At 38.7% G+C, this 27,679-nt stretch overlaps 2 protein-coding genes and 1 long non-coding RNA gene across 3 annotated transcripts; 2 read left to right on the top strand and 1 right to left on the bottom strand.

The window, feature by feature from the left end:
- Window positions 1-8,514: 8,514 nt before the first annotated feature.
- Window positions 8,515-11,238, top strand: LOC309694471 (uncharacterized protein). The gene is made up of 3 exons (XM_082514578.1): window positions 8,515-8,869; window positions 8,970-9,078; window positions 10,014-11,238. Exons 1-3 carry the CDS (start codon window positions 8,803-8,805, stop codon window positions 10,897-10,899), a joined length of 1,062 nt encoding a protein of 353 aa, XP_082370704.1. The 5' UTR covers window positions 8,515-8,802; the 3' UTR covers window positions 10,900-11,238.
- A 561-nt stretch (window positions 11,239-11,799) lies between these two features.
- Window positions 11,800-13,871, top strand: LOC309694405 (C-C motif chemokine 2-like). The gene is made up of 3 exons (XM_082514472.1): window positions 11,800-12,019; window positions 12,121-12,235; window positions 13,390-13,871. The coding sequence occupies exons 1-3, from the start codon at window positions 11,953-11,955 to the stop codon at window positions 13,664-13,666; spliced, it is 459 nt and encodes a 152-aa protein (XP_082370598.1). The 5' UTR covers window positions 11,800-11,952; the 3' UTR covers window positions 13,667-13,871.
- A 4,970-nt stretch (window positions 13,872-18,841) lies between these two features.
- On the bottom strand, window positions 18,842-19,713 carry LOC309693644. Its single transcript, XR_014272686.1, has 3 exons — window positions 19,544-19,713; window positions 19,324-19,432; window positions 18,842-19,200 (listed from the first exon to the last, which is right to left on the bottom strand). It is a non-coding gene; the product is annotated as an uncharacterized lncRNA (long non-coding RNA).
- Between the last annotated feature and the right edge of the window lie 7,966 nt (window positions 19,714-27,679).

Genomic DNA, 27,679 nt, shown 5'->3' with positions numbered 1-27,679 from the left:
GTGTTGGGGCCAAAGCAGAGCATCGTGCAATCAGTCTGAGAAAGGTCGGCGTATTGATCGGTGCGTATGGCTCCACTGTTACATATCAAAAACATCTTTGCTCTTCCCAACACTGACTTGAAGTACACTGCTCTTTACAACCGTCCGTCCCCAGACAGCCATTCAGCTTGTGAAGCTGAGGCAACATCATCTTTTAGGCTCCAAACCCAGACCTATAGTTCTTTGTTACCACATTCGTGGCCTTTATAGGAGTTCCCCGGCAGTATTTTCTTATTTGTGCTTGAGATAAATGGAAAGATGTCTGTTTGATCACAATAATGCCGCAAAAATTAAAATCTTTCCCAAACTGATTAATATAAGCCCTCAGTGTTAGGTGGGGGAGATTAAAATTAAACCTTGATCTATCTGGAGTCGATTCTTCATCAAACAAAGAGAGGAGACACAGCCAAAAACACGCATCTGATGAGACACTTCTTTAATTACTGGTGTCATTTCCATTATGCCACTCAAACTGTGTCTTTGCCTGTAGGTGCTCTGAACTGTGCTCTAACCACTGATCTGTGTCATGTGGGAAAACTCTATTTTTCACCCCGGTCTGATCCCACACACACTTTAAGAAGCTGGCATAGAAAAGTACAAAGAGGGCACGACCGTACATGACTCATGACGAGGTGTGAATTAGGTCTACACAGTACGATGAGAAAGCAGCGGTTTGAGGCACGGGTTTTTGGCTTCCTTCGTCTTTTATTTGTATGGTTTCTGAAACAACCACTGCAATTAATGCAGCTTCACTTTGCTTCACGTGTGAATACGTTCTTAAGTAGGCCCTCATGTCCACGTATAGGAGCATGACAGTGTGCTTCTCATTCCCATTTGCAGTCGATATTGGATGAGGATATGAGAGTTGGTATTGATTGCAATTTCCTGCAACACTACGTTCCACTCTCTTGCTTTATCAGGAGACTAATTCCTATCAGCTACGCTGTCGGCCAACCAACAGCCTTGGCTGCTGCCCAGGACAACAGCTAATGAATAAGAGAGGAGTGAATAATCCAGCGAGGCATTTCTCCTCTGACAAACAGGTTGCTACGGGGACGATAATGATGAGTCTGGGATATTGGCTGTGGGGAAATGTGTACGTGTATTAGTGCGCATCAGCAGCCAGGTTGCGTTTGTTTGCATGTGTGCCTGTGCGCTTCAGTATGTGTATTTGTAAGATGTTTGTGCTCCATGCATGCTTGCACCAGCCAAGTCTTCACTGATTTTAATGGCGAGATGTTTGGGATGTCAGACATTTGCGTGCCTTGGGATTTGCTGTTGTTGAGTGAAGTCATCAAGGGCATGAAGCCAGCTGACAGCAGCTGGAGAGCCAATCAGGTGTTTATTTTTGCTATAATTGTGGAGCTAAGTAATAATGTTGTCCTTCCTGAGATGCATCAGGGTCCAGGTATACAGTGAAAGTTTTACTTTTTTGTTGTCTTTTTTTCTTTTCATACCAGTTTCAATAGGAGAATCTCTTTTAAAAAACATAGCACTTGTTTTAGTGGACTACATCCACTGTCCAAACCTTTTTTTTTTACTATATTCACTTTTTTTCCTTTTAAATTTCATCCCTCTTCCTGTTTTTTGTTAGTTTGAGTTTTAAACCGAGTTGATTATACTGTAAGTCTCTGTGGCTGAAATGCTGCTTTAAATCTCTAAATATCCTGCTGCACACATTTCAGGTGCCTACTCTTTTCCATACCACTTGCTTCCATCTCCCCGATTAAGCATTTATCCTTTCTTCTTAGTTATTCTAGTTTAAAATAAAACGGCCTACAATATCTTTCATCAATAGCTGCAACCCTCTTTGTGTTTTGACTTAGTGTGAAAGTGGCAGGAACATGCAAGGCACCCATAAAGTGATTCAAATGTTTTGTTTTTGTGTTCATGCTGGAAATAATTCTGATGTAACTGTAAGTTTTGACGTGGTTTCCAATATTCCAATAGCCAAAAAAATTTCAACCTTCTGTTGGGGGATTGCCAATGCAGGGCCATTAGCCAAAGTGTAGTTGTGTTGTTGATAACCTATTCAAATTCAGTCAGTCACTGATATTAATTCACTAACTGACTGTGAGAAAAGTGTACAGTTCTTGTAAGCGCCAGACGTCTGCTTTATATTTTTATTTACGATCGAGTTCATGTTTGTTTTATAATTCATAGATTCATTACATAAGTCATCTTTTCAGGATTAATAAATGTGAAAATATATGTGTTTATGTAAAGTAATTTTAAGTCACTGTTTTGGGATTGGAACCTAAAAGGGGGTACCTCTCACTTTAAGTATGTAAGTGCAATAGTAGCATGAAACCCTATGTGAGAGGGAAGGGGAGGAGCATGGACAGAGAGGTTAGGAGTCTCACGGTTTTCTGACCGTGTGCACAGGTAGTTCTGGATAACTGCTATTTTTTTGGAACTTTCATGCTTATTTAGGAAGGAGTTCATTGTTACATCTTCAGTTTGTAATAAATAAACAGTCTTCAAATCATAATGCAACTGGAAGCATTTCTTTTGGAAACCAGGAACACGCGTCAGCCATAGACTCCCCTTTTTGAACTTGGTTTATTGGAAATTACCCTACAGTTCTAATGAAATCTGCTAAATTTGTGGCTTGCATCAACTTCTAGCTTTGGTGATAAGTATCTCTGTGTCTATGTGCAGTATATGTACAAGTAGTTATGATCATGCACATGTGGTTTTACCTCTGAGCTCTATATGTCGTATTATGGGTTGGCATGCGGTGAACAGAACAGTTCCTATCTTTTCTGTTAAATTTTAGGCTGTGCAGACCATTTGCATTCACAGAATTGAAGCTTGACTTCTGAAGAACAAGCCTAAAGTAGAGTACTGAAGATGCAGTCAAGTTTGATTGTAGCCGCTCTTCTCTGTTTCACAACCTGGATGAGCTCAGTCTGTGCAAGTGAGTACTGCAAGGAAGAAATAGTTTTTCATTTACTTTATGGTCTGACTGTTTTTAATGGATAAAATTAATGCAACTTTTTCTGTGTGTGACATTTTCAGCCCCTATAAGTTGTTGTGTCACGTGGTCCAAAGCCAGAGTCTCACTTGACCGAATTGTGAGTTACGCCATTCAGAGTGAAGATACTTGTCGCATCAAAGCAGTACAGTAAGTTTATAGACAGCTTCACACTATATTGAAAAATATGTACTTGCTCTTCATTCAAAGGTGTTGGCCAGCTGTTGTGGGCGGAGTTTCCTACTCCAGTCCGAAGACATGCTTGATAGATTAACTAATTATTCTAAATTGACAGCAAGGTTAGATGTGAACTTGAATGCTTGTAAGTGTTCATATCGCTTCACATGGTATTAATGTATCCCTCTACTGCACACATTTTAATGTTACTTGATAAAAATGCCTCCCCATCATCTATTGGTGAAAATATTTTCCTGTAGATATCCAACACTAGTAACAAATTCTACAGAAAGCTATGAATTTACAGATTTTTTACATAATGTTAAAAAAAACCATTAAGTAAAAGGAAAACTCATAGCATGACCCAATAGACCCAATAGAAACTAATTAAAAAAACTCACAAGGTTTTATTGTACAGAATGAGTTACTTGCACATCTCAGAAATGGAACTGGGAATGTAAAAGCAACAGATGTAGAACTGAGGAGCATAAGATAGATGCTCCACTCAAAGGTAAGGCCACCTGCTCAACGCAGACCTCAAAAAAAGAGCAAATACAGCAATACAAAACACAAGCGCAAACTAGTGCCTACTACGATGAGATCATGTGAAATTTCAAAAAGCAGTTATTCTAACCTGCAAAAATCCAAATGACTTTCAGTGTACCTATAATCACAAATAACTGATTCACATACAAAATGCGAGGTACTGTCTAAACAGATGTGGGTCATAAGCGACTATAAAAATTTTTTACCAAATTTTCAGTGCAAGCAAAAATACAGGTTTAAACCTCTGTATTCCATTGCACCATTTTGTAATAAAGCAAATTCTTTGAAAATCGTTCACAGAAATTCCAGCAGATCATTTGTAGGGGTTTCTGGTTTATAGTGGATGATGTTGCAGAAAAGGTTTACAAATTCACTGTATACTGGAATTGTAAATTTACCATCAGATGCAATTGAGAAGGATCTGTTATTATTATTATTATTATTATTATTATTATTATTATTATTTATAAGCAGGAAGTAAGATTCTTCGCCTTGGGCTTGGATAGGTGCAGAGCACAGAGAAAACATGCAAATTCGATTCCTTATCGATTCCCTTATCGATTGTTATTGGTTGCACTTTGAGAGTCACAACCCTCTCTAAGCAGCATATCAAAGAAATTATCATCCAAAATAATAAGAATCAGAATCAGAATCAAAATCAGAAATCAGAATCAGAAAGGGTTTTACTGCCAAATGTTGAACAGGTTTACAACATTTGGAAATTGCTGCGGTACTTAGTGCAAAACATACTGTCAGATAAAGCTCAAATAAACATAAAAATAAAAATTAAAAGTGCTAAGTAGATAGATATATACATGAGTGCAGGTGGTGATCAGTGCAAACATGGAATGATGCAGTGAACACAGTGTAGGGTCATGTGTTAGTGGTGGGAACAGTCATATGGTTATTGTTCATGAGTCCAACAGCAGAGGGGAAGAAACTGTTCTTGTGGCGAGAGGTTCTGGTGTGAATGGACCGGAGCCTCCTGCCTGAGGGGAGCAGGTCAAACAGACTGTGTCCAGGGTGAGAAGGGTCAGCTGTGATCCAAGCTGCACGCCCCAGTGTCCTGGAGGTGTACAGGTCCTGCAGAGATGGGAGTCTGCAGCCAATCACCTCCTCAGCAGAGCACACAACACGCTGCAGTCTCTGTTTGTCCCTGATAGTGGCTCCAGCGTACCACACGGTGATGGAGGAGGTGAGGATGGACTCGATGATTGCAGTGTAGAATTGCATCATCGTCCGTGTTGGCAGGTTGAATTTCTTCAGCTGCCTCAGGAAGTACATCCTCTGCTGGGCTTTCTGTATGACAGAGGTGATGGTGGGCTCCCATTTCAAGTCCTGGGTGATGGTGGTACCCAGGAAGCGGAATGAGTCCACAGAGGTGATGAGGGTGTCAGTCAGGATGATGGGGGGGGAGTGGGGCTGTGTGTTTCCTGAAGTCCACAATAATCTCCACTGTCTTCTGGGCATTCAGCACCAGGTTGTTGTGGCTGTACCAGGACACCAGACGTTCAACCTCCCTCCTGTAGGCAGACTCATCCCCGTCCGAGATGAGTCCAATAAGGGTGGTGTCATCTGCAAACTTGATTAGCTTGACAGACTGGTGGGTGGAGGTGCAGCAGTTGGTGTACAGGGAGAAGAGCAGAGGAGAAAGAACACAGCCCTGAGGGGAGCCAGTGCTGATGGTCCAGGAGTCCGAGACATTCTTTCCCAGCCTCACATGCTGCTTCCTGTCCGTCAGGAAGTCAGTGATCCACCGGCAGATGGGATCAGGCACATTCATCTGGGAAAGCTTGTCTCGGAGATGGTCTGGAAGGATGGTGTTGAAGGCAGAGCTGAAGTCCACAAACAGGATCCTGGCATAGGTTCCTGGGGAGTCTTTTTTGTGATCAGTTTTGAGGTCATTCAACAAAAAAGTAAAAAAGTAATTATTGCACATATTACACAGAACACTTTTCTTAAAAGTAATGCAGTACGTTACTTTATTACCCCCAGGAGAAAGACATTCATTATACTACTGGTTATGTTGCTTTCATGTTGCTCTGTAAAATGATCTGAACACTGTCTCATAATTACCAAACAGCGATATAAACCTACAGGCTATAGCCCAACATACCAAATCAAATCCCTAAATTCCTAATGAGGACACATGTGATCTTTCTCTTAGTATTTAGGTATATACACAAATCACAAATTGTAGTGAAAGTGCAAGAACTGATAAGCGGGATCGACAGGCAGGCAGAACTACAAGAACTGGTTCTTGATTCCCATCCCAACAGAGGTAACCAATGAGCCTCTCCCATATGGAAAAGATATATATAAATCTTATAAAGTTTGTATCTGTCTTGTGTGAAACTTGTATGAAAAGCATACAAGAGTGAAAACAGATATAAGATCCCTTGAAAAATTATATAAATGAAACTTGTATGTTTTGGATACTTACTAAAACAATATATGAAAGTAATGAGAAAGTGGCCACTTTCATGAGTAAATCATATAAGCCTTATATGATTCACTATATGAAGTAGGCCACATCTTATGCAAGTCTTTTATAAGTTTTTACTATTTCTTTTCCATATGGTCTGTGTCTTCAAACTTAACTGAACATCTCTGTGTTTGATTAGAAATAATGTCAAAAATGCACTACAGGTGTCATTAATGACTAACAATTGCAGGTTATGGACCGTGCTTGGAAAGATAATTTTCACCAACCTGACGCTGTGTGGACAAAAAAAGCTACTCAGAAGGTCGACAAGAAGTACTTAAAAGAGAAAAAGAGAAAAAAACCTTCATAAGCAAGAAGTGAAACTTTTTAGATCAAGAATCTTTTTTGCGATTGGTTCCTCTGTCTAGATAGGTGGTCTGCACCAATCTAGACACAGGACACAGAAAATGAGAGAACATGGAGACTTGCTGTGAGGCCTCTAAATCTGTTTGCACCTACCAGTATATACAAATAATGTTAGAAATGTATTACAATGCCATTAATAGCCAACCAACAATTGCAAGTTACGGACCGTGCTTGGAAAGACAATCTGTGCCAAACCAGGCGCTTACGGGACAATAGGAGCAATGGAGTGGGTGGACAGGGAGAATTCGCAAAAGGGATTCGCAAGTGACATGACACCAACAACGTCCACTGCATCCCCAGCATCAGGAAACATCCCTCAGAAGGACAAGGAGACAGGGCAGAGCCTGATTATGTTTTGTCAAATACACTGCTGTGTAGTTCCATGGACTAAGAACATGTTGTGTCCCACTAACTAGCTAAGCAGCAGCAACAGTAAGTGACATTACACCAGCAGCGTTAAAAAACACACACACTTAAAGACTGGCAGATTGGGGAAAGAACACAGGGAAAAAACAAAGAGAGGAAAAAAGGGCAAAAACATGAAAAGACTTCAAATTTGCCAAAATCAGCTGTTCTTCTGTTTAATTAAACCCATCATGGTATAATTCTACGCTGTCTTCTTATTCGTGCCTCTCTTTTGTGTCTTGTAAACATTGTTTTCTGTTGTCTTCGCATGCATTGCCCTGACCTCTTCTACTATATACAGCACAGTAGTCACTCACTTATTTCCTTTTTTAATTTCACCCATCATCTATTTCTTTGTCATTTTAAATTTTAAAATGAGACAACTTCATTATTGGTCTCCATGACTGGTTGTGAAATGCTGGTGTTATGCTCTAGGACTGGCATGTGCTGCCTCCTGCACACACTATTGATGCCTACTCTTTCCTGTATGCTACTTCCTTCCTTCCTGCTCTCCAATACAGCTTTTACCCTTTCTTCTGGTTTGTTCTACTTTGGTATGAAAGTATGAGACTGCCTGCAGTCTCTCTCACAAGCAGCTGTGAGGGACGCCAGTCATGTTTGTACTTATTCTGAAAATAAAAGAAACACGTATTTAACCCAGAAATATACCCAGAAACTTTGTTTTGTTTATTTGTGGGAATTTATTCTAATGTAACTCCAAGCTGTGACACATCTTCAGATGTTCTAACAATATGTTGACATGATTATAGTTCATAGTAGTTTACAAAGGGGACAATATCATTGTCCTCTTAAATCCTCTGCATTTCCAGTGTTGAATTACGAGTCCTGTTCTGCTGGAGGATTTGGTTGATGTTTAAAGTCAGTTTCCCAGGATTCCACATGCTAAAACTGCTGATTTCACGATTTAATTGTTAATTTAAAAGAAGGAAATTAAGCTTAACGGTCCTGCGATGTTAGTCACTACACACCCATACAATTGCGAGAAAGGGCCAAAAATAAATGTAACCTCTTATATGGGTATAGCATGTGCGTAAAGGGCTAATGACGAAGGCTTAGCTGAGAACCACCCTTTCATGTATGATTCTGTGGTTGACAGCAGGATGAAAGAGGTGACTTAATTCTCTCATAGATGTTTTAGATAAGAATGAATCAAATTCAAACACTCACTGAATTCAATTCACTAATTGACTGTGTGAAATCCCCACTTTCCTAATTAACATTCAGTGTTAATTCACGCTCAAATTCAATGTTTCTTTAAGCTAGCAAACTTTTCAAACTCGTAGTGACAGTGGAGGCAATTGTGGCTTTCAGAGTGAGCACAAAGGGAAGTGATGAGTATCTCTGTGTGTGTACAAGTAACTATGTTTATGTGTGTTTGTATTTCTATACGCTGCTGTTTGTGTTGCATTGTGGGCAGGTCTGTGGTGAAAGGACTGTTTGTCATTTTTAGCTTGTAACAGATGAAGTCAATATTTCCTTTCCCCACTATGTGGCCATAGTGACTATCCCCCCATGATGAAAGGTCTGGGTGGGGTGGGGGAGTAGCAGAGGGGCTTATGTTTTATAAGAGGCGAGATCAAAAATTTAATGCTCAGAATGACTGAGAGAACTTCACAAGCTGGAAACGTCATATACCCCACGCCTGCTGCGTGAGCAACACTGCTTTGATTCGACACTCCGTTATCTGATCAGAAAGGAGTAAGATTACTTAGCAGGCTGTAAAGGTTTGCACTGACAGAATCAAGACTCAACTTCTGAAGAGCAAACCCAAAGCGCAATACTGAAGATGAAGTCCAGCCTGGTTGTAACCACTCTTCTCTGCTTCACCACCTGGATGAGCTTGGCCTTTGCCAGTGAGTATTGCAAGGAAAGAAAAAAAAAGGATTTTCATTCACTGTGTGGTCTTTCTTCAGGGTAAAAATTAATGTGACTTTGTCTGTGTGACTTTTTCAGGACCTGGAGAAAGCTGTTGTGTCTCGTGGTCCAAAACCAGAGTCCCACTTGACCGAATTGTGAATTATGCCATTCAGTCTGAAGATACTTGTCGCATCAAAGCAGTACGGTATGTGTTCATAAAACCTCACACTGTACTTTAACTTGTATTTTAGTAAAAAAGTTTTTAGTAAAAATAAAACACGTGCGACATGAAGATTCTGGGTTCAAAGCTGTTGGCCAGCTGGGGTCTTTTCTAGATGTTTCACCAGTCCAAAGACAGGCCTGAGTAACTAGTCATTCTAAATTGACATCAGGTGTAAATGTACATGTGAATGACTGTATGTGGTCCTGTGATGGACCGGCGTCCTGTCCACGGTCCACTTTGCCTCTCGCCTTAGGCTGACTTTGGGCGAGAGTACTTTTCCTAAACCTGAAATGTATGGATGGGTATAAAATAATAAAATTCAGATAACCTGAATGTTTTTAAATTGTCTTCATAAATGATATAACAAATAAATAATTTAACCCTCTAAGCAAAGAGATGGTCCAGGAAAAGTTTGTTAAAAACTGAGTGAATATTGAACTGTTAGAAAAAGAATCCTTTTAGATGAGAAGCGAAACTTCTTCATTTAACTGCAGTACAGTCGCCCTCTTTTCAAGTTCTTATGACTACCATGACTTAGATGACCAAGAACGGACTCCGACAACGTAACACTAGGTGTAACTGAGAGGGAACAATTTTGCTATAAATATTAACTTTTATTTTATAGGGGAAGTGAAACGTTTTAGACAAAAAACTCTTTGTGGGAATGTCATTGGCCTAGAAAAGCGACTATTACTTGTAATATTATTGAGAGTCAGGAGAAATCAGAGCACAGAGAGAACATGCAAACTCCACACAGACCGTGCCCAGATTTGAACTCAGGGCCGCCACACAGTGAGGCAACAGAGCCAACCAGCCTCTTTTTTTAAGCTTAACATGTACCAAATATGCCAGAATATATTTAGAAATAATGTCAAAACTGTATTTCAGTGCAATTAATGACTGACTAACAATTACAGGTTACGGACTGTGCTTGGAAACACAATATGCGCTAATCCCAATGCTGACTGGACAATAAAAGCAATGGAGTGGGTGGACAAGAAGAAAGCACCAACAACATCCACAACAACAACATCCACACCAACAACATCCACAACAACAACATCCAAACCAGCATCCACACCAGAAGCATCCTCACTATCAACATCCACACCAACAACATCCGCACCAACAACATCTACATCAACATCCACAACAACAACATCCGCACCAACAACATCCACATCAGCAACATCCACAACAACAACATCTACAACAACAACATCCACACCAACAACATCTGCACCAAGAACATCCACAAAAACAACATCCACTAAAACAACATCCACAACAACAACATCCACAACAACAACATCTACAACAACAACATCCACACCAACAACATCCACAACAACAGCATCCGCACCAACAGCATCCACACCAACAACATCCACACCAACAACATCTACAAAAACAACATCCACACCAACAACATCCACAACAGCATCCGCACCAACAACATCCACACCAACAACATCTACAACAACAACATCCACACCAACAGCATCCGCACCAACAGCATCCGCACCAACAACATCCACACCAACAACATCTACAAAAACAACATCCACAACAACAACATCCACAACAACAACATCCACAACTAAAACATCTACAACAACAAAATCCTCACTATCAACAACATCCACACCACCAGCATCCGCACCAACAACATCCACAACAACAACATCCACAACAACAACAACATCCACAACAACATCCACAACAACAACAACATCCACAAAATCAAAAAATATCTCTCTGACGAAGTGCAGAAGAAGGAAAGGACAGAGGAAAAGGCCATGAGAGGGAACAAGAAACGATGTGTTTGAGAAATCACAAAACATTTCAAACTTACCATAGTCGGCAAATGTTGCTCTTTTTTATTGTACTCTTCCTGCTTTATTTCATCAACAGTACCTGATAAAAGTAACATTAATCTCTCTATATATTACCATATATCACCATTCTTTGTTTTCATATTGTTGTCATGTACAAAAATGTATTTTAAAGTTTTCCCACTTTTAACTGCCAATAAAGCACTTTCCAGCAAATATTGTGTTTTTGTCATAATCAGTTAAAACAGGATTTAATTAGAATTATTCATACTCTGGTCGCTGTCGTTGCTCGTACCTTTAACTGCACACTAACCTCTAATGTTTGTCAAATGAGGAAACTCTGCTTTCTGAACCTACTCACTCTTTATTTACTATAATAAAGTGATTTTAATTTAATCCAATCTCTCTCATTTTAAAAACTGACTCGATTACATCATCAGTTTGCCTAGTGATGTAATCATTAGTATCAGTCTGCTAAAACTTCTCAGACTGATGCTTTTCAAATTCAATCACTCACTGATCTTAACTCACTTTCTCACCGTGAAAACTTTCCATGGTTTAAATTACCACGCCACATGCCACCTAAAATGCAGGTCACCTGTGGCTTTCAGATTGAATATAAAGGAAGTGGATTAATCTGTTTCTGTGCATGCACATAGTTACGATTATTTATGAGTTTGTATTTCTGATGCTGTTGTACTTGTTGCATTGTTAACAGTTTAAATATAAATGATGAACTCAGTGGTTTTTTACCCCATTGTGTTGGTAAAATGAGAACGAGCGCAAAGGGGCCTTTTTTTTTTATTAGAATCAACATCAAAACCTGATTGCTCAGAAAGACCACACTAGGAAATACCATGAACGCATGCACTGCGTCTGCCATGTGAGCAAGACTCATTTGATTCGATACTCTGATAAAAGCTCAGGGAGGCACAAAGATTATTTAACAGGCTGTGAAGGTTTGTGCCGACAGCTTTGAGGCTCAGCTTCTGAAGAACAAACCTAAAGCGGAATACTAAAGATGCAGCCCAGCCTGGTTTTAGCCGCTTTTCTCTGTTTCACTACCTGGATGAGCTCAGTCCGTACAAGTGAGTACTGCAAGGAAGAAAAAATTTTTCATTTGCTTTATAGCTTGACTGTTTTTAACGGATAAAATTAATGCGACTTTTTCTGTGTGTGACATTTTCAGCCCCTATAAGCATACGCAGTTGTTGTGTCGTGTGGTCCAAAACCAGAGTCTCACTTGACCGAATTGTGAATTACTCCATTCAGACTGAAGATACTTGTCGCATCAAAGCAGTACAGTAAGTGTTCAATAAAAAACCTCACACTGCATTTTAACTTGTATTTTATGAATATAAACACATGTAGCATGAAGGTTCTGGGTTCAAAGCTGTTGGCCAGCTGGGGTCTTTCTAGGTGTTTGCTTCCCCTTTCCAAAGAGATGCTTCATTATTATCTTCACACTGTATTTGAAAATACATAGATAACGGGCAGTGACACAGAGGTGGGCACAACAGGTTCTTGGTTGTAAACTCCTGGCTGGCACTGTGTTGAGTTTTTTTATATTCCACATTGCTTTGAAAACCATACTTGTTCAATTAAAAATGACTATAAACTTACAGTAAGTGCAGATGTGAGAGGGAATGGATGCCAGTCTCTTTCTGTGTTAACTCTGGGATGATCAGCTGACATCTGACACTGTGCTTTCCATTTAGTCAGCTGGGACAGACTTTAACCTCACTGTCTTCACCGCTTAAAAAAAGGAATAGATATAATTTAATAAAGTTTATACACTCCATCCAACTATTTTAAAATAACATTAAAATGACAAATAAATGACCTATAATATAAAAACACATTTTCCTGTGGTGATATCCAGTCATTCTGAGAAGTTTGGTTCTACATGTTTGACTATTCAAATACAGTGTCTGTCTTTGATTTTCACCACTATACCAATTAAATTGGCCAGTTGGGACTTTAGTAGTCATGTCATTCCTAACGATCCAAAAACCTGTCAGCAGTTCTCACTGAAACCTCTTTGTACTGGAGGAAATTCTTTGAAAACATGTTCACAGGAAGGCCTTCGAGTTTCAGAAACCACTCTGTAAAGAGATGCTGCAGGGGAAAATATTTGATAAGCAAATTTACTGTGTACTGAGAATGGAGATGTTCAATACAAGCTAATTGCATGCCACTAGCTGCAACAGAGGTGAAAATATTTTTTTTTATTAACTTTTAAAAGCAAGAAGTGAAGCATTTGAGAATCAAGACTCTCTTTTGTAAGAGTGTCCTGGGTCTAGATAGGTGCCAACCACCTATCTAGACCCAGGACCCACAACATGAGAGAACATGCAGACTTGCTGTGAGGCCTCTAAATCTGTTTGCACCTACCAGTATATACAAATAATGTTAGAAATGTATTACAATGCCATTAATAGCCAACCAAAAATTGCAGGTTACGGACCGTGCTTGGAAAGAGAATCTGTGCCAAACCAGACGCTGACTGGACAAGAAAAGCAATTGAGAAGGTGGACAGGGAGAATTCGCAAAAGGGATTCACAAGTGACACGACCCCAACAGGATCCACTCCAGCAACATCCACACCAGCAACATCCACTGCACCCCCAACATCAGAAAAGATCCCTCAAAAGAATGTCACTTTGGGAGAGGACACGCAGGATGGAGGAACAAGGAGCAGTGAAAATGTGTCTGAGAAATCCCCCCCAAATTAAAGCTTACTAAAATCAGTGCCACTCTACTTAGCTTTACCGCTCTTGCTATATTTCATCATTAAAGTTAAAAAAAGGAATACTATAGCTACATAGTATAATATAATATATAAATATATATAAATATAAATGTCAGTTTGTCATGTTTCATTGTCATAAATATGTTTGTTTTAAAAAAAGTATATATTTGAAGCTTTCCCACAATCAATTAAAGTTACTTTTCAGCAAATGTTGCGTTTGTTGTAAAATATGAAAAATGTGGGTGAGGAATGTTCCTGGGAACTCTTGTTCTTACTAAGTCTCACTGTTTTTGTACAAAAATGGAAATAACCAATGTGCAGGAAGGAAGCCAATATAGAAATGCAGCTAAACACTGATAGCAATCTGGAGATGTGCATCATTTACATCATTAGGGCATGGTAAACAGACTTGTGCCAGCTGTCAAACAAACCTTGCAACAATAACCTGTACTAAAAGTTGAGTGATAGTTTCAATGCCAGTCTAGGGGTTAAGGGAAGGTGGTATGTGTGGTTTTGATCTTTATCACTTTGCCTTTGCCAATACCCTCAAAGCAGCTCTACTAAGGAGTCTCTTCACTTTTCTTTTCACTTGTTGCTATAATTTTGCCAGATAATAACATCACCCAACAGTGCAGTGTGCTAACAATTAACAACCAACTAACCAGATGTTAAACCAGCTAGCACGTCTCTGTATCCTCCAACATGCTGCTCAACCAATCAAACGACAACATGCTTAGAGTAGTACCACTCAAAACTATGCTGCTAATCGCTGTCCTAATCACTTAAGCTAACTCAGTTGCCTCACCTTCATAACTGCCAAAGTGCAGTGTAAAACCTAAAATTATAACTGATATTTCTTTTACTGTAGTTATAGGTAAAGAGGAACATTTTTATTAACTGACCAATGCGTTTCAGCTTGTGGCCTTCATCAGGGTCATGATGGGTCAGGATGGTGAGGAATACCCTGATGACGCATTGGTCAGTTAATAAAGTTGTTCCCTCAGCAACCTTTAAGTGTTGCTGGAGTGCCTGCATTGTTAGTTTCTCATCCTCTCCATGCACCTTGGAAGTAGGTGAAGTTGTTGCTATCCTTTCACTGTAGTTCTAAAATTAATATGCAATGACGTTATATATTTCCATTATGGAGATTGCATGGTAATTTTAAAGAAAACTGGACATCACATGGTCTGGCTTAACAGCTTGTTCTGATATAAAGCTGACTTTCGCCTAAAATAGCAGAGAGGCTCACGTACCGTGTTAGTATCAGGGTGTAAAAGCTGCAGTGTTTTTCCTTTCTATTTTAATGCACAAGTCAGGTTCATGCAAACAGTCTACTTGTTATGGGTGTGCAGAAGAACAGACACATCTCTGACTGATCACCATGATAACTGGTGACATTTGCTACTCACGTACATTCAAAAATTCTAGATAAGCTAATGTTATAGATAGTAATTGAATTTGAGAATTATCAATTTCGCAATCTGTATGGGTTTTTTTCTTTATTTGTGACGCACATAAAATGCCACAAAAACACCTTGTGGTGCACAGAAACCCAAAATACAAGTACATATTATAAGATGTAAATAGGCATTATATTAGTTGTATATTATATGTTAACATGTAACTTTTTCCCCTAATGACTGTTTGTTAATGGAAGACTAGTTTTTTCCATGAGTAAGAACAAAATGAGATAGAAAATTCAGAGTAGGTGTTGTTGCTTTCAGCATGAGCATAAAGGTTTTAAAAGTTTAATTGTGCTGGGGCAATTTTTTTTTAATATAGGTCATATTCCTGCAATATTTTTGCATTTATGTTTCAGGGTCGAGTTTGGTTTTCTCTGAAACTGGGGGCCTGTGATACCACGCTAACCACCACATCCTGAGTACACTTGAGCAGGTGGGATGAGTTTACGCTTACGGGGTCTAATTTAGCAGAAGGCTAATATAGGGGCTATTTCCTCTCTTCTAAGAACATTAGGCATGTTTCAGTAGTCCGTGCAACATGAAATAGCTGACACAGACAAATATGTACAAGGTGTATTTATAGGAATACTTGAATACTTTGTCATACTTTTGCCTTAACAATAGAAAAAAAATACTGTGTGCTAGGTGACAGATGAGAGATGAATGTGGATATAAATAAATGACAGATTTCAGCATCTTTTAACTCACTGTTTTGGTCCTACAGCCTGCGGTTTTGAGTCATTCCTGCATTTGTCATCTACCTCCACAAAGCATGTAATGAGGCATTAAAAAGGATTGAATCAAATCCATTGATAAAAGGTGAAATCTTTGGGGGAATGAATCCTAAATTGATTTCACATTTACAGCAGCATTGATCTGGCCTAAGACTTTAGCACCTAATGTAGGTTAAAAAGCATTTCAGGAAGTTGTTCATAGAGTTGGGGTCAAAAGGCGACTCAGGAATCGTGTCGATGCAAAAATTAACTTTTGACCTGCATTTGTTATTAAAACTGATAAAATAAGTTGGCCGAGGTAAAAGGTAGGACTATTTTCTTCATATAATCTTACGTCTTTTTGCCTGCAATAGTATATATTGCCACATATCCTCTAGTATTCGGCCCTACATATGCATTTTGTGGTAGACCCGCACAGAGGAAAGTGTGACCTCACGTAGTTCTTTTGGCTCCGTGCAACGTGAGTATAATTTGGTCGCTGAGGCATAGGAAGTTATTCATTGTCACCTTCATACTGCACATGCATGCACCCACACAAGCATTTGCAGTTTTATGAAAAAGTGTGAAAAATAATGCAATACAGTACAAAGTAAATAAAACTTCACAGAGATTCTTCTGAAACCTACTGTAAACTGAACCGTGCGCAGTACTTTTGACTCGACGGCACATGAATGTGACAACTGAAAGAAAAGCCTTAGCGCCAGTGTTTTTTTTGCAATGTTTACGCCACACTTTTGTTTAACTACGGTTTAATTTGTAGTTTAGGGTTTTTGCTTAAATGTTTAACAGCTCTGTCATGCAAATAGCAACCATGGCGGACCACTAAGGTGGGTTCAGGGCTGGGAAAAACCCATTACTCTTTAGCGCGAGTAAAATGTCTCATCGACCTCAAACGCTCTCAGCCCCTCAGACCTCCCCCAGCTCTAGCACACTGAGACAGAGCTGTACTTTCTCTTTCTACCCACACATAGTAAACGTGGTTTTTAATAGCTTTTTTTTTTTTTTTAATCACACATCATTGTGTTAGAACACCGGAATGGAGGAAACATGCAAAGTAAAGCCCCTAAAACTTCCACCTGGTCTGCCTGAAGCCCACCACGTCTTAGTAAGGGACATGGAACACGGTGACCACTAAAGAAGCAAAAATGATTAAGCTGTCAATGCAAATGACTCAGCCAAGATCGTGAGAAGATTCAGACTTTTGATCAACAAAAATGTGTCTGTTTTGATGTTTTGCTTGCGGTTTTAATTATGATTTATGAAAGTGGCTTTAGAGACAACATGTACTTATGTCTATTTTTATGTGTTTAAATCCCCGTCATTTTGAAAATTACATATTACACTAGTTATCTATGACTGCATATCACAGGATAGTTAAAATATTAGAAACACTACTACACTAGTTGGCAGGTCATCTGGTCAGTTTGTTGGTCGATATGCCTAAATTGAAAACCATTGGCTGGACAATGCCCACTCTTGCTTTCATATTGAGAAACACACTGAAAACCTTCATTTTTATTTATTTGAATTCTTCCAAAAGAGACACTCATTTAATACATTTACTAAGTCTTTACTCTGAATCCTTCCTGTCTGCAGTCCCTAAACAGTGCAGACTTGAGGATGGACAAGGAGCATTTGGGCCTGTCCATGCTTAGTTGTGTGAATTATGTTTCAATCTGTGTACAGTCATCGTAAAATAGAAAGCACTGCAGTGATCAGTTCTAAAGTTTTCTGTATCAGAACATTTAAAAATTGTCTGGTCCTAAGCAGGCCTTAACTTTAGGTAAATACAGCCTCAGACGAACAACAACACATGACATGTTACACTGTGTCCTTATTCGTTTAACAGAAACTTGGACAACACAAAGTGCATCTCATTATTATGGCTTGCAGAGCCACCCTTGACAGCAATAACTTAAGGTGATCATTTTCTGTACTTCCAGTCTGTCACATCATCCTGGACCACTCTTCTTTACAGTTCAGTGAGGTTTGTGGGTATTCAGTTATGCACAATTATCCCACCACAGTATTTTGGTCAGGTTGAGGTCCGGACCTTCACTAGGCCACTGCAACTCTTTGATTCCTTTCTTCTTTTAGCCATTCCTTGTACATTTGGGCCTATGCTTGGGATCGTTGTACTGATACCTGACCAAATTTCGGCAGAGCTTTAGCTGTCGGACAGATGGTCTCACATTTGACTTGAGAATACTTTGGTTTACACAGGAGTTCATGGTTGACTCAGTGACTGCAAGGTGCCCAGGTGCTGTGGCTGCAAAGCAAGCCCAAACCATCCCCCCTCCTCCCCCTGTACTTGACAGATGGTATGAGGTGTTTCTGTTCATGCGCTGAGTTTGGTTTTTGCCAAACATCCCGTTGCACATCGTGGCCGAACATCTTCACTTTGGTCTTGTGTTGAAGATTGAGTCTTGTGGTTTGCAAAGACTCAACTTCACAAAGCCTCCTTCCGTTAGAATTTATTTAAAACTTCCCCAACCATGTTAACAGTAAAAATTTTATCATCTATTATTCCATCATTGACAATCTATTTAGTAAATGTATGATAAAGCCTACTAAGCCATTGGACATCACACTTACCTTTACTTAAGCAGCATTTTAAATCACGTTTAGAAACCTTCTAGCATGGTTTCTGTCTCTATTTTAGTAAAGGCCTTGAACTATAAATGTTTTAGACCTGGCAGATCTTTTAGATGTGGGATGTATTTTGGATCGCTTCTCCGTTTTAAAACTCTCTAACATCAGTGCTGAGGATGACATTCCTCATCGACTTAGCCATCTTACTAAAGGAACGTTTTGGTTTTATCATATTCTCATGAAGATGAGACATTTAGAAACATCAGATAAAGAGGTGAAGAAATGCTCAAGATATAAGCTTTTCTCGCTGGACGCACCTAGATGCAATAGTAATCTTAAAAAAAAAATACAGTCACCACAATATAGCCATTACAGTGTGACACCTTTTATTACCCAATCTCAATCCATATCATTTCCAATATATGGACATACACAATAACATTATATTTACATATTTACATGCAGAAATCCAATGAAGACATTCAATGTCATATTAACTTCACGAAAGTTAGATAAGGTAGAAAAATAAGCAAATATTCAAGGTCCGTGGCAAAATCTGTAGTTTAAATAGTAATGTCAATTTTGGGTGAACGTAGATTTTGTGTCACTATTTCTTTGCCGTAATATTTCGTTTTTGCCAGTTTTTTCCATCGAGATAGGCCATGCTGGTCTGCGTCCATGTTTTCAAACTGTCCGAGCAGATTCTCCTGCCACTAATTGTGGTGAATCTGTTGAAAATCACAAAGAGAGAAAATTAACAGTCAGCAAGGGAAGAATATACATGAACAATTTGGGCTCAACATTTGAAAAACTTAAAGATACTTTAATATTGGATCATTTTTCTGACTTACACCACTGCAGGTATAGAACACGACGGCGGCTGCTGGATGTAGTAACTCTTCAGCAGGTCTCGATGGATTTGGGTGTTCGAGGTTCTCTGACAACAACTTGAAATCCCACCTTGAAATAAAGATAAAAGATTACAGTGTTATCATCGGCATGATCCAAATCTAACATGAAATCGTGCAAAAACGAACTCGATATTCATCCATAGAAGAATCCATGCATTACCTTGGGCAGCGGCTGTAGATACCATGATAGCGACAAGCAAAAGCGAGATAATTGTAAGTCCCTTCATCGTGTGGCCGTAGCTGAAACAGATTTGACTTTTGCACTGCTCTGCAAGCCCTTTTAAAGACCACCGACACATTCAGCATTCAGTTATTCCGCTTGCAGCAAGGTGTGAAGCACCCACAGATACGCACACGGCTGGAAAGTAGTAGAACAATTTCCTCCCACAATAGCTCACCAGTGTTGCACTTTGTTTCTCCACTCTCATCAACGGTGGTCTGAGGGTGTTAAGGCATTTTCCACTGCAGTTGAATGTGGTCTGTAACAATCATTATAATTTATTTTCATAATGAAAATTATATGGAAAATACCTGTAGCTACAACATGAAGATCTTAGAACACCATCTTAACAACTATGGCAAGTGGATATGATGGGATTCCTCTTTGTTTCTTTTAATTTTTAATTAAAAGAAGTGATTTGTTGACTCCTTCACATAGTTTTATTTCCATCATTAAGTGACAAAGAAGCTGGTGAAATATATAAGTACTTTATTAAACTCAAAAGAATCTGGAAAATGATGTGGAAATAAGGAATTTAATATAACTGCATATGTTATGGTGAATTCCTCTCACTTTCTAGCACGGAAGCTTTCTACTGTTAGGTTTTTGAGGCGAGCGTCTCTCTGTGCGCTCAGTGCCGATGTACTCATTTCTGCAACCACACTGCAGAAATACATTTCCCTGTGTCGGTGTCATGGCATTTAAGAGTATATGTGAGGTTATACTTAAATCGGCACTCGAGCAGTGATGCTGGAAATGTTACATCATCCCACTTTAACCTATATGGTTTAAGGTCATCCATTCTTCTGGAAGAGCATAGGAGGAGTTATATTTAGCTCTGTTGTGTCATGGCTGTTGTGCAGTCATGGTTGGAGAAGATATGAATAAATGTTATGAAGTGGTAACATCACTACAGCAGGTCACAAAATCCCACACCTGGCATCAGGGAGATGTGAGAGCAGTCATTCTTTCACAAAAAGAGAAAGACTTCTTTAATTAAGGTGATACTAACATTAAACTAAAGAGTTAACATCCTCATGGATATATGGAGACTCTGTATATTTACAAGGGTTAGACCTACCAATCATACAGAGTGTTTAAGGAATATAAGGAATTGTTGCATTTTTCCAAGCTATCCATGGGAGGGCGCTGGCACTTGAAGATATCTGTGAGGAGAAGGAAAGAAAACCAGCAGAGGTCAAGATGCAAGGTACCCAAAATATTTGACTGACATTTACGACATATAAAGAGATCTAAATGTTTGCATCCAAATCTAAAATGTTGTGATCTGAATAAATAAATTGTGAATGTTTTTTTATGCTGCTGTTAGCTTACACACTGATAGCCTGTTGAATCATAGCTGTGTTTTCTAATTTAAACATAGTTTAGGTTATAAATAAGAATGAAATAGAAAGATATATAATTTAATGTGCAATTGGAAAATGAATCTTAGCTGGATTTTGTATTCTTTGCTGATAAACAAAGTTGCACAAATCTTTTTTTTTTTTTTTTTTTGCTTTTCTGGCCCATTGGTCCCTACTTAACATGCTCCAGTGACCATTTGATGCTTCAGTCTACCCTAGGTCAGAAAGATGGTGGTGCTGTTAGTGTGGCAATGTAAGCAATGTAATATGAACTCGAACTTGTACACCTCTTTGTAACCTAAAGCAGCGGTCCCCAACCTCTGTATTTATCCGCAACACCTTAAAGGCCGGTCCGTGAAAATATTGTCGGACATAAACCGGTCCGTGGCGCAAAAAAGGTTGGGGACTGCTGAACTAAAGAACATTTAACAATGTTGGCGATTACCTGTGCAATGTTAAGAGGGTGTTACTGTACAAGAAAACCTTCCAAAAATCAAATCATGTATAAAAAAGCAAAAATGTTACATTTTTATTGAAGAAAATTGAAATCAAAGCTTTCCTTCTCACATCACTCATGAAGAAACTCCATTAAATACATGTACTAATTAGCATTTTAGAGCCTTTTTAGGTCTGTGTTTGGTGAAAAGGGTTTCTGTCTGATTCTGTGTCAGTGAGGTCAGTGCAGCTGTGCTAGCACACATGAAATACCGCAGGGATTTATTAATGTAGAAAGGAAACCACTGACATACAGCCAGCTCAGGGCAACAAACAGGGTGTCAGTGACTAATTTTCTGCAGAATTTCAAAATGGCAACTAAATGGTATGTTGTTACTCTTTGGACTAAGCTTAGCAACAATATAGCCATCTTAGATGGTCTAAACTTTAGACCATCAAAGATGGTTTGCAATATTTTTACAGATGTTATGATGTGTTGAAGATGCAACAGTATAGAGAAATAACCAAAATGAGGCAAAGCAGATTACATGAACTTTAATTTGTGAAGCTGAGACACTGATGTACACTGCTGACTAAAGACACACACAAACTCAAATCTGTGTAGAAGTGAAAGAAAATTTGAAACAGGAATGCTTTGGCATACTGAGGAACTGTTCACGCCCTACTTTCACATTAACTTCATTCATTCTGTTGTATTAAAAAGCATTACAAAGAGCCAGAAATATGCAAGGCTCTGCTTGAAACAGCTGCTTCCTAATTTATATAAACTCACTGATGTGTTAGATTATTGTCCTGCAGTATGTTGTACATTGCCAAAACACTGTATCATGGTAGAGATCTTTTTCATTGGTGTACATCTCATGATAGCATTGTGTTATGATGTATCTGTTACTGTATGTACTGTCTGATTCCCACTCCTAAATATTACCTATTGCAGTGACAGATCATAAAGCAATTATTTAACAGTTGTTCATAATGTTTAACCCCTTAATGCCTCGTGTATCATATTTGCTACTGTGACACAGGACCCACATACACACAGGTCTGGGTTATGCTTGTAACTGTGCTTTATTGAAAAGCACAGTTACAAGCTTTTCCTCCAGCGGTTTCCGGCACCAGCTTCGGATGCAGCCACTCCGTCACTCCCAGTGAGTGCTCCTTCTCACTGCCAAAGACATAAGACAGGTCTCCCTCATTAAACAGTCCTGTACACCTGTTCCCTCCCCGCCTCCGTGCTGCCCTGTGAGCTCACTGCGCCACCCCTCCTCTGCAGCAGGCCAAAGACCACACCCCCACCACAGTTACATACAGTTTTTAGATCTTTTGAGACTACTACACCATCAGTTTTCCCCCTGGAAAAACCAAAACAAAGAGCACACTACATTTTTAAGGAATAGATTGCAAAAAAATAATAAAATATAGCAAATATGATGCAAATTAAAGCTAAAATATACAAATTAAATATTGAATAACATTGAATTTTCAAAATATTTGGATTTCTGATAGTTATTTCATGAGTCAGGCTTTAAAGAGTTACAGGCAAAAACATTTTTTTTTCATTTCTAACAATTTAGTGGTACATATGTGTTTCATAATATTTTTTTTTTATAATTTAGCCATGTGTGTTTTACTTATTATACTTTAAAGAACACATAGGTATTTGTTTAACTGCTATAACACAAAAAGCACCATGGATACTGGCATTATGCTGGTATGAACGTGGACTCTTTTTTTGAGGGACTTTCCATCAAGATAGGCCATACTCATCTGTGTCCACAGTCTCATGGTGTCAGAGCAGATTCTCCTGCCACACACTGTGGTAAATCTGATACAAAGTACAGACAAAACAATGCGCTACAGCTTCAGCAGCTTCTGTTCTGTCTTGCAAAAAGGAGCAGATACAGGTACGTCTGCTGTGTTGGTGCTCTCCTTTAGTCCTGTTCAGTTCTCCCTGTGTAGTGTCACATATCCTGGTATCAGCTCCATACACTTGAGACTCTGCTGGAAGACAAAGCACACCTTCTTGTGATGGCATATATGGCATATATTACATTAAAACAAACATAATATGTAAGAGATCCCTCATGAAGAACCTACATTAAAGTGCATTTTAGAATAATTTTAGTTGTGTGTTTAGTGAAAAATTGCTTTCTGTCTGATTCTGTGTCAGTGAGATTACTGCAGCTGTGCTAGCACACATTACTCTCACCTCTTACATTCTGCCACCGCAGGTATTTGTTAATGTCTATAAAAAACCCAAAACAGATGGCTGAGGGAAACAAATAAAATGTCAGTGACTCATGTTCTTCACATTGCTAGCTATATTTTGACTGCTGTTGAAATATGTGTTATAGATGCACTAGTAGAGAGAAATAACCAAAATGGGGCAACAAAGCTTACATGAACTCTGAATTCTGAAGCTGACACCTGTGTGCATTGCTGACTAAGTAGCCAGAGATGGGACGTAACCAAATACAAATAGTGTTACTTTTACTCCCAACATTTTTAAACCAATGTCTGTAATATCCTTTCTCCTCCTTGCATTTTCAAAACAGACGCATTACTTCGTTACTTCTTCCAAAGCATTTACACGGGTGGGGGGATTTAAACCGGAAGTACAGCAGGTGTGTCCGTATGCTGTGTTTGTGGTACTTCCGACTCTAGCTAGCGCTACAGAAGAGGAGGAAGCATTAAGGAAGTGAGGGTTTTTTTTCTGTGTAGATCCACAAATAGCAGCAGGTTAGCTGATTACAGCACCTACACTAACCTACATAACAGATTGAAGCTTTCACGAGAATTCAAATTTAGATTTGAATAATATTTGCATTCTCCTGTACTAATATTGTTTTATATTATGTTATAAATGTTATGTTGTATATTATATAGCACAAGGTTCAGTTACTGTTTTGCAAAAATGATTATTAGAATTGTCCTTCAAGGAGCTCATTTTTACTTTCTTACTTTGAGTACATTTCAGAGCCTGTACTTTTTCACTTTTACTTGAGTAAAGAGTTGCTTCAGTACTTCAACTTTTACTGGAGCATTTCTAAATCCAGGTGTCTGAACTTCTACTTAAGTAAAGAAAGATTGTACTTTTGCCACCTCTGTAAATGGCACATATGAACAGGCCATCCTGAAGGAGCTGGTTTGCTTGTGTTGCTGCCGATGCCATCTCTTACTACCAGTACTGAGAAGGATACTAGCATCAAGCGCAACGTCACTCAGCAGGGATAAGGAAAGGGTAATGGTCTGTGGCCACCATTCCAGAATGTGCTTTATTATTTAGGACAAACTGAAATCCCTGAAGTTGAACTCAATGTATTTGATCTTACATGAGAATTATTATCTAAGTACTTTTTGTTTTTTGGCTAAACACACATTTGTGACATTTCCTGCCATAATATCAGTCCACTCTGTGCAAGCAGTGGGGAGTCATGCCACCCGTCTACAATGCTGCTGGTAAATTCACCGACAGATACTTGTGAAACACATGTGGGATGAGGTGCCACATGGTGCTGTTAGTTTCGGGACTGATAAAGCAGTTTTTGAATAATTGTGTGGCTGCCCCCAACTTTATGTGCCTCACAGTGTCTTTGTCACATTGTCCAGAGAGTAATTTCTGGAAGTCAGGCTTCTCTGTGCGTTTTTCAGCAGCTGTGGAAAGTGCGCCTCAAGGACTGCATTGTTGTGAAGTTGCCAGTGCACTGTGGTCCTTCCTGTTTCTTTTAAATCTCTGGAAATGTCAGTGGTGACTCAACTCCACTCAGGGGCTGCTTCCTTATGATTAACCTAAAACAGAAGTTTTAAGCTCCAACAAAAGTTGTAGCCCATAAAGATATGGCACAGCAGATAGTAGTCTGGCTGGATTCCTGAATGATCACATGCAGTGACACCTATAATGAAATAGTGGATTTCATTGTTAGATTGGGAACCGTGGTGTTGGATACAACCTGTCTTTTTCAGTTTCTTATGGTCATGCTTCCTTCCTCATTGTGAGTTATCATTTCTGCTTTCCTTTGACAAGTATTTTTAACATTATTGAAAATGACCAGATCCAGTGAAGTATCCCATCAGCTGACATTACTGTGACTTGATGTCATTGTGCTGTGAAGCATGTTACAGAGCCAAGAACTTTTCACATATTTAGTAACTCTTAATCTCAAAAGTCTGCTACCAAACCCAGTAAATGAAGAGATGACATGCTACGCATTTTGTGCTGTAGCTGTTTGAGATCTCATAATATTTCACTTTAAATGTTAAAGGTAAATGGGGAAATATCTTTTAGCATTTTAAAGCATTTATACAGCTATGTCTGTTGAGGATAACTCAAGACTGAGACCATTGCATTTATTCATTTCATTAAAAAATACCTCAATATTCTTGTTAGTGACACCGTGTCACCATATAACCGTGTCAGTGACACGGTTATATGGTTAATATGTTCAGGCCACACAGTGGTGCAGTGGTTAGTACTTTGTGTCATATTAGTCAGATGGGCCTTTCTGTGTGAAGTTTGCCGTTTCTTCTTCCATCTTTGTGTGTTTCTTGTGGTTGCTCTGGTTTTGCCCACAGTCCAAAGACATGCTTGTTGGGTCAACTGGTGAGTCTAAATTGTTCTAAATGTAGCTGTCTGTCTCTCTGTTTTAGGTCTGCGATGGGCCGGTGATCTATTGAGCCTTAAACAGTGAGAACATTAGGCAGCAATCTAAAAGTCCTTGTGTAATAAAGGCTACATTACAATGACAGCTTGGTGAGATTAAAGTGAATTGGGGGTAACTGAAGGTTAGGAAGTGCAGACAGAGGACCTTCTGTGAAATGATAAAAACCTGTATTTGAAAGCAGTTGTTTCATTTATAACAATGACAGTGGTTCCCTGAGCAGATTAGACTTGGGGATATCTGAATATCAGATTCTAATGAATGTTTCTGAAATACAAAACATAACAAATACTACAATCTGAATTCTTTTTTCACAAGTAATCTCCTAATTAAAAGACTAGTGGTTTGATCTTTGTTTCTTACACATGAACCACAGGCCAAAGCCTGTCACTGTCAACTGACTTACATAGTTAGAAAAGTTATTAAATATAGCCTGTTTACAATCAGCGCAATTTTATATTAATTCACAAGGCAAATAAGTGCTTAACTTTGGGTGAAGTCTTTGCCATGAATTTATGGTTAGAGATTTGACCAGATTTGCCTAAATAGTGGCCACAGACCTTTTACTTCCCTTTTAAGACAGGTAATCTTTAATGAACAGAAATTTCAAATTAAAATGTAACATTTAAAATATCCAACGTATTATTTAATATTAATAAAAGCTACGGCGAGCAGGTTCATTCGTTCTTCTTTTGCTTGCAATAAAAGCTTTTAACTAAAAAATTGGTATTTCAAATAAAAGTAAATAAATGCTCCAATTTGAATATGTTATTATCATTTTATAAGAAAAAATATAGTTATAGGTTTGCATTTTTTTTTTTTACTTTTCCTACTTGGTTAAATCTTGAAGGATCATTGAACAAGTTCAGACATGTAGCTTTACTTAGAAATGACGGAATGACCAAATTTGGATGGAGGAGGCTCGGAAATCTGTGGTTTGTGGTGGAACCCTTAGGAAATGCTTCCTTCCCTTTTCCTTGTACTTGTAATAGCTGTCAGCATCAGAAAAAAAAGAGGGATAAAAATGAAGATAGAGATTGTGTCAAGTGGCGTTCATGATATGACACGTAATTGCTTAAATCAGCAGATTTAACTAAAATCTTATTAATGCCTGATTATTAGACAAAGATTAAAAACTGTCAACTTTAATTTGAAGTTAAAGATAACAGTTATCTAAATGCAAATGCCCACCAACTCAATTTATCCACACTGCGTTCTTGCTTACCTTGTTAACAGTAATACTAATAATAAACAAAGATTACCAAGTGTCCTTTAAGTGGACATAGTGTGCCTTAATATAGGATCAGAATAATTATCACTGGATTGCTTCAGGTGTGTGTTATAATATTTGCAATGCACATCACTTTGTTATTTACTTAGGTAATATTAAAAAAAGTAAAATAAAAAGTCATGAACATGATTTCTTAACTCCTGTGCGAAAGTGGTGATGAAATTTATTTAAAAAAAGGAAATGAGAGTCTCAGTGTCACCCGAGTCGTCCTGTCCCCCACCCTGATGCAAATGGATACTGTAGAAAAAGAAAGACACAATTCATCCGGTCAGTATGGCCTGATTCCTCTTTTTTCAACGGGATAAAA

The sequence above is a fragment of the Aulonocara stuartgranti genome (genome assembly GCF_965226115.1).
Source record: "Aulonocara stuartgranti genome assembly, chromosome: 18".
NCBI lineage: Eukaryota > Metazoa > Chordata > Actinopteri > Cichliformes > Cichlidae > Aulonocara > Aulonocara stuartgranti.
This window is presented reverse-complemented; position numbering and strand designations above follow the sequence as displayed.